Source organism: Argentina silus (genome assembly GCF_951799395.1).
Source record: "Argentina silus genome assembly, chromosome: 6".
Taxonomy (NCBI): domain Eukaryota; kingdom Metazoa; phylum Chordata; class Actinopteri; order Argentiniformes; family Argentinidae; genus Argentina; species Argentina silus.
The window spans coordinates 13,198,604-13,209,439 of NC_139660.1; the positions used below are offsets into that span (position 1 = coordinate 13,198,604).

Sequence of the window (10,836 nt, forward strand, 5' to 3'; positions counted from 1 at the left end):
ATTGTTCTTCATGTACTATACACAAATACATAATTGATTATAGCTAAATCATTTACAAATATGATTGTGTGTCGACCATTGATGCTTATGTAAAATAGTGATTGATTAACATATTTTGTATTCATATTTTATTTTATTTTATTCATATACAGCCAAACCTGCAGGAAAACAATAACTTGATTTTATAACTATTTTATAAGGACTCTCTGGTATGCACCAGTGTAACTAGTATATTATTCTCAAATTACTGTGTTAAATAGGTGATCCACTATTACTGCCTGGATACCAGATCACTTCCTGTCCAAAGTACAACATTAGGAGCTTCATGTATTACCTTTTTTTTGTGCACAAAAGCACACTGTTGTGCATAAAGGATACTTGGTGGAGGATTTTTAGCAAGATGACATTGCCCACATGCCGTCTTAAACTTATTTTATTTTGACACTGACAAATCAATTTTTTATTTACCACAACGCGTTGCTGGTACCTGACTACTGCTGTTCTAGACCGCTATTTACTATTGAGTTGACATGCAAGAGTCTTTGGAGTCACTTGTGAATGTACTTGAATCCTACAGGGGAAGGGATAAAGTTGTGAGTGGTCAATGTGCATGCAATTGTGAAACATGTATTTCAATTGGCTAAATCACATAATCAAATCATCTGAAATGACGTGCCCTTTAGCCGTGTAGCCTCGTTTGAATTGAGTGAATAACCTATGTTTATTTTTTACTTCAAAACATGCCAATGAATCTATGTGCATAATGCATTGTCCATGTGTGGGGGTTTGGGGTAGATAAGGACACTCTGCTATGGGTCCCAGTTGGTTGGTGGAGTCCTGTCTCAGAAGACAGAGAGATCAGCTCAGCTTGGAAAGAGCCTTCTTTTGTTCTCAGCACAACTCAGCCACTGCCGGACTGTGCTTCGACTCTTCGATGACCTCTCCATGCTCGCATACTCACAGAGCTATGGCCTTGGAGCTGGTGTAAGACAAGCCCACTTTGATCTCATCCTTGTTTAAATTGTTAATTGTACTGTTCTGCATTTCTCTAAATTAATGTTAAAAAAACATCAAGTTCTGTCAGTGTAAACAGTTTTTTTTTAAAAATTGAAACTAGAGTCTTCTGTCCTGCCTATAGGATAAACATTACTTGATTTAACACTCATTCAGTTATGCTTATGGTGGTCATTCCTCAGGAGGAAGACTCAGGACTGCGCTGGATGTCAGTGCTGAATAACGTGGCTGACCAGCTGTATTACCCCTGCGAACATGTAGCATGGGCTGCCGATGCCCAGCTCATCAGTGTCAGTTCTGATAAATGGTGGCGTCTAAGCACAGTGCTTTGGGGGGTATCTTTGCTTCTGGGTATACTCAGGTAAGATTGGTTCATCAAAGACTCCTTTCAACTTTATTTGGATAGTCCCAAACATGCATCAATTTGTTAGTTTGGTTGAGGGTTATGGTTAGTGCATAGTTAGTTAGGATTAGTTATTTGAACATCTGTAAACTATACTGTATGCTGGGGAAAATCCAAATAAAGTATGAGCGACTCTTTCATACAAAAGATCCAAGGCACTCATCAACTGGTGAAAGTTCAAATTTGATATGTCCACTAGAAAGTGTATTAAATCACCCTTACTTAGTTTGGCCTGGAGCCTTCATCTGAGTATTGACTTGAGTGGAAACACTTAATAATGGGGTGGACTAAATAGTGAAAGCATTGTCTTCTCCAGGTCTATAAGGGTTCTCATGCTGCTGAAGAGGAAGCTGAGGAAACGTGAGGAGACCAGACAAGGCAACAGTAGGTGAGTATGGGCATTGGTTGGACCACTACTCATTGAAGCTCAGTGACAAAGCTATCCAATCTTGACCTTCTAACTTTGCGATGATTCAAACACAGTTTTATCAATGTCCTGAACTAGCCATATCTAAATGTTTTTTATGCAGTCCCTGTTAGGTACTAATTTTATGCCTACTGTGAAGGAATAGGATAATTTCATATTTATGAAAAATATTCAACAAGTTACAGTAGAATAGCGTGTCTAAGCTAAATTAAGTATGTGTTTCTCTCCCAGTGAGGGGAGTGCTCCCAGCAGGTCACAGCTCCGGAGGCAGATGGGAGGCGAGGTCCTCAGTGTCTTGAGCAGTATGGCTGATCTGAGCAATGCCATTCATTGGATGCCCCCTGGATTTCTTTGGGCAGGACGCTTTCCCGTTTGGCTGGTGGGACTTATGGGCACCACCTCCTCTTTGATAGGCTTGATCCAGATGAGCAACAGCAACCAAGCAGTCAGTGCCTAGTCTGTTTTCATCTTTGAGAATTTGCCTAGTACTGGAACAAGGCCTAGAAAAAATACTTGTACATCTTCAACAAATCTTGAAAGTACCATTTTATTTTTAGCAACAAATCAGCATACCCCAATCAGTGTACAATGTTACCCAGTGTTGGTCATTAAGGGTTTGCCTAACCGTAATATTGAATAGATCCACAACCAGATGCTATAGTTCAGTATAGCCTCTGTTTTTCAACTGTTCAATGATCTTGAGTGTGATACTGTATGTGGCATTGAGCTTGCACCTTGAGGGATACACTAAAACTTGGGAAGAGAGCCTAGTCTGTGCTTGAGTTAAGTTTTGTTGTGCTGGGCCTGGGAAGCTGTGCCCCTCAGTTATGCACTCCAAACATCTGTCATGATTCTCAGTATTTGTCACATGAATCAATGTTACGTGATAATTAGACATTAATTTCTTGTCTTTATGAGATGATATACACAAATTAATTAAAGGATCATTCAGGTTCAATTCAGATTAACTGTGTATTTGTACATTCTGAATTTCATGATTTTGTCATATATCAACTATACTGCCTGCAATTATGCAGACTTGTCATTCATTTGTATTGTCTATTATGAAATGATAGGCTGTCAAACGTTTTATGGTTATAATTTCACTTAATAAATAAAATAGACGCATAATGTGTTACATCGATAAATGTGTGCTTTGTTAAAAAAAATATATATAAATAAGAGAATTCCTTGGTCCTCACTTGAGGTTCATGTTGACAATCGATTGAGCATGACTCGAAACATTCATCCGCATGCGCATTTCATTACAGTTGTTACATTGCAGCCCGAAGACCATCGAAAAAAGTCACGTCAACTGTGTGGCAGAGATTAATACAATAACAGCATTTTATGTGACATACACGAGATAAACGGTCAACTTTGTTTAAGCGAAATGTTGTTCCACTTGTTTCTGTAAAGAAACGGCGACATAGCTGTCACCTCTGTTTTGTTGGGAAGAGTTTCCACCCACGTCAACTTCTGTATGCTACAGTGGCAGTGAAGTTCAATCTGTTGTCACCGAGGTCCAGAGGAATAGTCTGAACCGTTGATTAGCTGGGTAAGAGTTGACTCCTTGATCTTGTCGCTGATTGTATGTTGAAATAACGCCTTCAATGATTTGAAATGATTCACAATCCTGCAAGACAACCAGCTAATTATCTATCGTATCTGCAGGGGTACAGCTGCTGATTAGCTGATGTTGTTGCCCTGCTAGTGCTAGGCTATGTTACATGTAGCTAGCTAATGTAATGTGCTTTAGCCTACTACACCCCTAGCTAACTATAGTTTTACACTGCTAATCCGCTTTTTAATTATTATTTATTATTATTTATTTAATTATTATTATCATATTCAGAACACGTGTCATGTATTTTTAATGTGGGATATTGGCATGTACATAGCTGTTTGCATATCGAGAAAATACAGGTTTACACATATAGCTAAACCTTCCATACTCCAATGCAATAATTAGTCTACTCAAAAGGAGGCTTTAAGGCTGTGGTGACTGGTGACATACTATGTACTTTGAGCCTGAGGCAATACCACTGCTATCTTGATGGACATAGGACAATGAGGTTCAACACAACTTACCCCAGCACATGAAATATGGAATGCAAACAATATTTGCTCTTGTGATGAGTAGCCCTGTCTGAGAATTCTAAGCCAAAATGTAAGCCCTTGTATCACAAGGATGTCCTCTTGGTATAACACTTCATGTTTGGGTTATCCATGCATGAGGTCCTAGGTTCAAACCTCCCCAGTTACAATGGCGCCCAATGTGAGGTGGATGTCTCCATGGAGGGGGAGCTCAATGGGGGATGAATGTAGCAGAGGTGATTTGGAATCACGCTCTTGTGATGAGTAGCCCTGCCTGAGACTGATGCCCAAATGTAGCCCTAGCAACACGAGGATGTGCAATGGTCCTCCCTGGTATGACGATTTGGATCATCCAAACATTCCCAGTTGAAATACTACTAGTTACATGAATGTAGTTCTCATTGCAGATGCAATTTGATTGTACTGTGATATCAATGATTAATTCATAATGATCTGTTCTTCAACATCATGGAATAATGTTTTAAATGTGTCTATTTTTACAGGGTACACACTGGAAAACTGTCCCATTGACCTCAATAAATTGATAGAACTTCACTGAAACACCTTACAAGGCATTGAAAGAACTTTCTAGGGTTGAAAGGAGCTTGCACGTGGAATCTCTCTCACTTCAAGCCGGTGATGTGCAGCCTATGACCAGTGCCCTATCAGCAAAATGGAGGCTGACAATTGTCCTGCTGAACAGCCTGGATCCTCCTCTTCAGTCACACAGTCTACCTGTGATGGAGCCTATCTAGGTGAGGCAGCAGACAGCCAGAACTCTAGAGCTGCCTCTGAGGTTCCCCACACTGAATTAGTGGACTTGGATACCTTTAACTTGATAGAGCCCCCTCCACTGGACTGGAGGTCTGACGACTCCTCCAGTGAGGTTGGTTCTGTTAGAGGAGAGATGGATGACCCGAACTTGGACGACCCAAGCTGCTCCTCTGTCCTTGTGGACACTCCAGAAGATGGACTGAGTGAGTCGATACCTCCCTTGGAATCTGCTGTCTCACCTGTAGTCATTCAGGAGCAGCTTGTAGACTGTGCTCCATACGATAGTGCTGAGTACATCAAGGGGGGTAGCGAAGAAAACGGAGAGGAAGAGGAGCATGTAGAGGAGGTAGAGGATAGGAGGCCAGGTGACGAAGACCACACTCGCATCCACGCTCTGCTCAACCAACTCCAACTTATTGGAGAAAGCCCTCTCCCAGAGAACTCAAACTCAACCCCGGACCCAGCAACGCTTGGGCAATTTTTTGACTGCTCTGAGTTTAAACCCACAGGTCCATCCTTGTTAACAGATGTCAGCACACTGCTACCAGCTCCAGTGCAGAACCAGGCCTCAGGGCTACTATTCTCTGAGAGTCACCAGAGGGATCTACTGGGACTGCTTGAGTGTTCAGAGATCGGAGCTCTCAAACAGCCAGAGACCCAGACTGCTTATACAGCCTGCAAAGGGGAGATAGATGCAGTGGTGTCTGTCTCCTACAACCAGGAGGACGGTGATAGGTTCTGGGATCACTTTGGGAATGGCCAGCTCCACCATAGGGATGACTTCATGGACTCTCTACCAGAGGATGAGGTCCCGGAGCCCGTGTGGATGAAGTTGGGGGAGGAGCCTCCGGATGAAGTAGCTGCTGCTGAGAACAGTGAGAGGGTAGGTCCAAGGAGCCTGCCAAAAAGGAGGTGCTTTCTTTCTTCTATGTACCTTATAGTTGGTTTGTGAATAGCCATTGATATCTTGCTTGGTTTTCGTTACAGAGTACAGACGAGCGCCCAGCCTATAAAGATGGTAAGAGAATACAGTTCCAAATAAATTATGTGTATATTTCCATGCTCTCTTAGCATTCTTTATAGGGTTTGGGGTTTTGTATGAGTTTATAAAGATAGTGTCTGACAATGTACTAGTTACCCATATACATTTAACTTTGTGTCTTACCTTATTACAATGATATTACAAGAAAAATGTGGGCAACTTTGAAGAGACAAGAAAAATTAGTTCTTGTTGAATGCTTATATTTTGTTTGCCAGTGCCTGGCCCTTGTGACCCGGAGGACCTGTTGGACGGAGTCATATTTGGAGCCAAGTACCTGGGCTCCACCCAGCTCAAGTCAGACAAGAACCCCTCCACCAACGCTCGTATGACCCAGGCCCAGGAGGCTGTGGACAGGATCAAAGTGAGTGAAACCAACTTGCTTCAGAGGGGTGATCTGCTGTGTCATACTGTTGTAACAGGGGAGTTACTATGATACTTGGCATATTGGATGGATCACTGCCTAACGTTACAGATAGAAACAGCACATAGAGAGGATGTTTGTGAACACTCCAGAATGTAGCTGCAGAGATACATCTGACGTACTGTACTCTGGTCCTTATGCAGGCTCCAGAAGGGGAGTCCCAGCCTATGACAGAGGTAGACCTCTTCATCTCCACTCAACGCATCAAAGTGCTCAGTGCAGACAAACAGGTGTGTGCAGTGTTGTCATAGCCACATATTGGTACATTTAGGGTTTGTTAATCATTTTCAACTGTCAATTTTATATCGGCCAAACCTGAATGCACAATAGCAGCACTGCATTTCTGAACTGTAAGGCTGACTCTTTGGACATGATTTGATAAGTAAGAACAAGCTCTTTCTGAATGTCATTCCTTGAATAGCATTGTCTAATTTGAGCCCTTTCCTGAACAATTGAATAGTCAAGAGTAAAATTGGGTCAGTTCGTGTCAGCGTTTTTTGTTCTGCATGGCTGGTTGCTCAGAGCTGTTGAAGCGGGTGCTGTTGGACTAGCCTGTTGGGTTTGCTTCCTTCTTAGATCCAAAGATTGTGGACATTTACATATAGTAAAATGAATTTAGAAAAAAGTTATCAAGCCACTAAATGAACATGACATCAGCTTCATGAGTTACTTCTTGCCATGTTACAAAAATATTATATGAAATAATTTGAATGCTGTATGTCATGATTTACAAGTGCATAGCAAAGATGTATTCACTAATTATTCTATTTATCCCTTGTGCCCCATTTTTTCCTCCAGGAGGCGATGATGGACCACCCTCTCCAGATGATCTCTTACATAGCAGACATTGGCAGCATTGTGGTCCTGATGGCCCGCAGGAAGCCTGCTGGGCGCAAAGGACAGGACACCGGCACAGCAAACAACTCCCCTGGGCCACAGAAAAAATGCTGCATGATCTGCCATGTGTTCAACTCGGATGACGTGAGTCAGTCGACCAGATTGAGGGGGAATATATATTATATATATATTTGGAATAGGTTTATGCTTAGGTTTAACATTATCATTAGCCATGGAATGCAATGGGCCATGTCTTTTGGTTTGGCTTCAGCATATTTCATGTGAGCTAGTGTGCGTGTTTGTGAGGAGGATTCAAAGACTATAGGGATGACTGAGTATGAAAAGGATTACAGCACCTCTTCCTCTGACATGTCTGAACCCGCCTGATGCCTTTCCTAACTCTCTTCAGGCCCAGATTATCGCTCAGGCAATCGGACAGGCCTTTGGTGTGGCGTATCAGCAGTTCCTCCATGCCAATGGCATTAAGGCCAGCGAGCTGAGACCCAGCGAGTATAGTGACTACCTGGGAACACAGGAGCTGTACAACGGAGACCTGGTGCACTTCTCTGACTCTGATAACATCAGAGAGGTGAGGCTCAGGATACCTACATATCACAAGCTGAGGCTTCCATTTGAGTCAGCTGTCAATGCAGTATTCTTAACCCGTTTGTTTGTTAGTTTGAAATGTTTGCAAACTTTCCAGATTCATAAACCTTGTTTGGAATTGAGAGCAATTTATTTATTTTCTTCCACAAACTTAATACAAGGGCTTTTGCCCATGTCCCAGGTGTCCATCTCCAAGGCTTCTGGGGAGATTTTGGGGGTAGCAGTGGTGGAGTCTGGCTGGGGCTCCATCCTGCCCACTGTGGTGGTGGCCAACCTTCTCCACGGTGGCCCTGCTGAGCAATGTGGCGAGCTCAGTATCGGAGACCGCATCATGTCTGTCAACGGCACCAGCCTGGTGGGCCTCCCCATAGCCACCTGCCAGAGCATCATCCGGGTAAGAAAGGGGCTGTGTATGTAACAGAGGTGGTTTGGTGAATCATGCTTGTGTGATAAGTAACCTTTGCTGAGCCTTTGCTCCCCTAGATAATGCTTAAGCTTTTCCTCAGAAGTACTAGTGGGCTAATACAGTCTTTTCACTGTCCTGGCGCCCCACTGGTGGAATGAGCTTCCCACTGCTGTCATGACTGCAGAGTCACTACCAATCTTCTGCCGTAGATTGAAGACCCAACTCTTCAGGCTACATCTTAACGGCCCCTCCTAAAGACCTCTTCACCCCCACTACCCCCCTGTACTAACCCTAACCCTAGAGACCTCTTCACCCCTACTACCCCCCTGTACTAACCCTAACTCTAGAGACCTCTTCACCCCCACTACCCCCCTGTACAAGTTTCTCTCCTGTTAATAAAAAAATAAAATAATAATCTTCTTCTAGCATTGTGACTGCCAATGGCCCCTGGTCTGAGCATTGATTACTTTATCTTATGATGACTGATGGATAGGTTATTCACTTACTTAAACAAATGTATTTTTGTTGTAAGTCGCTTTGGATAAAGGTGTCTGCTAAATGCCAAATATGTAAATGTAAATGTTGTCACGCAGGAGACTCAGCTTCAAACCCAGTCATTTCTATGGCTGTCTGGGATGTATGGGCCATGCAGTTACTAGAAGATACACTGGATGGCACTGTATTTTCCCAAATTGAGATAGACTTGATGATGGTTGCTGTCTTAGTATTATGTATTGATTGTTATTTTATGGTTGGTTGTTGCTGTTTTACTTTCTTGCATCTACTCCTCCTCACTTTACCATCTAACCCCCCTTACTTTTTTCCATGAAAAGGATTTGAAAAACCAAGCAGAGGTGAAACTCAGTATTGTCCACTGCCCTCCTGTCACGATGGCAATTATCAAGCGACCAGACCCAAAATTTCAGTTGGGCTTCAGTGTGGAGGATGGAATTGTAAGTGACAGTTAACTTATTATTTTAGTCACAATGCCCCCCAAAATTTTTTGGTTTCACACTGAGAACATTGTCTTATTGCTATGAATTCAAAGAGTCTTTCCTGCAGTACATTTTTATCTTACCCCCAATCTTCTGTATGACTTAGATCTGTATTTCTCCATCTTCACAGATCTGTAGTCTGATGCGGGGAGGGATTGCTGAAAGAGGGGGCATTCGTGTAGGCCACCGCATCATTGAAATCAATGGGCAAAGTGTGGTAGCCACACCCCACGAGAAGATCATCCACATTCTGACTAACGCAGTCGGAGAGGTAAAAGAGGGATCCAATTCATATGAGCTTTGTTCGCACAGTTCCCTGTTAGCCTGCAATATGTTGTCCGTGTCAGAAAAGCATCTAAGCATGCATTTAACTTCTTTCCTTTAGGCAGTCAAAGAATAAGTAAATTGATACTAGTTTTCGAAGGTTGGATTGATACAGAAATTATATGCATGAAAATAAACATGACAGACTTTATTAGCTGGTATACTGTACTGTTGATTTCACTTGACTTGATTTCATGAATTCATCAATTGAGTCTTAGTTTCTTAGTAAATGAATTGGTAAACTGCCATTATTATCACTTCTTCAATCACAATCTTTCTCAACAGATTCACTTGAAGACCATGCCAACCTCAACATATCGCCTTCTAACGGGACAAGAACAGCCTTTATTTCTCTGAGAGAGCCAAGGAGGGAAAGCTACTGCCCTCATGAGTAGATGAGAAAGGAAAGTTACCATTTTGAAGCTACACATGCACACTTGCAGCCTCAAATTTGACTTATTTTCTTCCATATGCAATTGTGTACTGTATCACTTGGCTATTGATACATCACTGACCTTAATGGGGTTGTCCGTCTGTATTTTTTAGGGTTTGTTGAAATATCATGATATACACATTTTAAAACAATAGAGCTGTCAATAATTTTCAGTATATTTGAGAGATTTTAAAATTGATAACTGAGATTGTTAATAGGAAATGTCAACTTATTTCATTCTTTTTTCTCCGAAAATGAACAGCATGGGTTCCTATAATCATTAATATTGTATGACTTCCCACATGCTTTGTTGCCAATGTGCCTCAGTTGAGTGTACATGGATAGGAGCCGCCGAGAACTTTGGTCCATATACAGCATCTCATCACTTTGTGCTTCCAACCTCTAGATCATGTCAGTCAGTAAAATACTTATCGAGCGTCAAGCGACTCCATCAGTGTTACATTGTTATTATGATATGTCTCAGAATAGTGTTTTATTGCAATGCGCTCTAAGATTTTGCATTGTGCATGCCATACTCTATTTTTCCAGCTCATTGCCTGAGGTGATGCAGAACTTTGTGTACTGAGTGAAGGGTGATTGTCTTTCATGTTAGAGAGAGAGGTATATTTTTAATGACTGCTGTTTTGGATGTTTATTAAAATGATCTATCTCAAGTAATGCTACTATTTTTTTTTTAATACTCTTCTTTGACTAGGGATCTGACTATGGCATATGACAACGATGCTGTTTTGGCTAGCTGTTTGTCAGTAATGGTATCATGAGGTGTTTTGTCTGCTACACAAAAAATTAAAGCTAACTGCAAAGAGGTACAATATAACCTGACATGCTCTTTACAGACAGAGGGGTACTGGTAGTGCATTCCTACTCTGGACCATCTGGCTTATTGGTGACATGCTTGACCATGAGTGGTAGAACCAGAGAAGAATGAGGTGCCGATCAGTGCCTACCTGTGGTGGTGATAGTTGTGATGGTGCCAGCCTACAATTGCCACAGCAGCTAGAGGTCAATTGCTGTCCTAAACAGTGCTTTAGGAAAT

The 10,836-nt window shown here is 42.0% G+C and overlaps 2 protein-coding genes across 3 annotated transcripts; both read left to right on the forward strand.

Annotated features, from left to right (window-relative positions):
* The first annotated feature begins 302 nt into the window (after window positions 1-302).
* Window positions 303-2,966, forward strand: pex11g (peroxisomal biogenesis factor 11 gamma). The gene is made up of 5 exons (XM_083672251.1): window positions 303-593; window positions 796-984; window positions 1,197-1,375; window positions 1,734-1,805; window positions 2,076-2,966. The coding sequence occupies exons 1-5, from the start codon at window positions 531-533 to the stop codon at window positions 2,299-2,301; spliced, it is 729 nt and encodes a 242-aa protein (XP_083528377.1). The 5' UTR covers window positions 303-530; the 3' UTR covers window positions 2,302-2,966.
* A 171-nt stretch (window positions 2,967-3,137) lies between these two features.
* LOC310806210 (amyloid-beta A4 precursor protein-binding family A member 3) lies at window positions 3,138-10,475 on the forward strand. Of its 2 annotated transcripts, XM_083672250.1 has the most exons (12): window positions 3,138-3,402; window positions 4,083-4,274; window positions 4,445-5,598; window positions 5,703-5,733; window positions 5,973-6,118; window positions 6,322-6,408; window positions 6,977-7,159; window positions 7,425-7,604; window positions 7,803-8,015; window positions 8,861-8,980; window positions 9,153-9,293; window positions 9,632-10,475. In XM_083672250.1, exons 3-12 carry the CDS (start codon window positions 4,615-4,617, stop codon window positions 9,701-9,703), a joined length of 2,157 nt encoding a protein of 718 aa, XP_083528376.1. In that variant the 5' UTR covers window positions 3,138-3,402; window positions 4,083-4,274; window positions 4,445-4,614; the 3' UTR covers window positions 9,704-10,475. The 2 variants fall into 2 exon arrangements, with proteins under 2 accessions (XP_083528376.1, XP_083528375.1); XM_083672249.1 differs by lacking the exon at window positions 4,083-4,274.
* Window positions 10,476-10,836: the final 361 nt, after the last annotated feature.

Coding starts and splice junctions, on each gene's coding strand:
- pex11g (XM_083672251.1), top strand. CDS start 531: ATGCAAGAGTCTTTGGAGTCACTTGTGAATGTACTTGAATCCTACAGG. Junction 985..1,196: donor GCTATGGCCTTGGAGCTGGT/GTAAGACAAGCC, acceptor GTCATTCCTCAG/GAGGAAGACTCAGGACTGCG. Junction 1,376..1,733: donor TTGCTTCTGGGTATACTCAG/GTAAGATTGGTT, acceptor TGTCTTCTCCAG/GTCTATAAGGGTTCTCATGC.
- LOC310806210 (XM_083672250.1), top strand. CDS start 4,615: ATGGAGGCTGACAATTGTCCTGCTGAACAGCCTGGATCCTCCTCTTCA. Junction 8,981..9,152: donor TCAGTGTGGAGGATGGAATT/GTAAGTGACAGT, acceptor CCATCTTCACAG/ATCTGTAGTCTGATGCGGGG. Junction 9,294..9,631: donor TGACTAACGCAGTCGGAGAG/GTAAAAGAGGGA, acceptor CTTTCTCAACAG/ATTCACTTGAAGACCATGCC.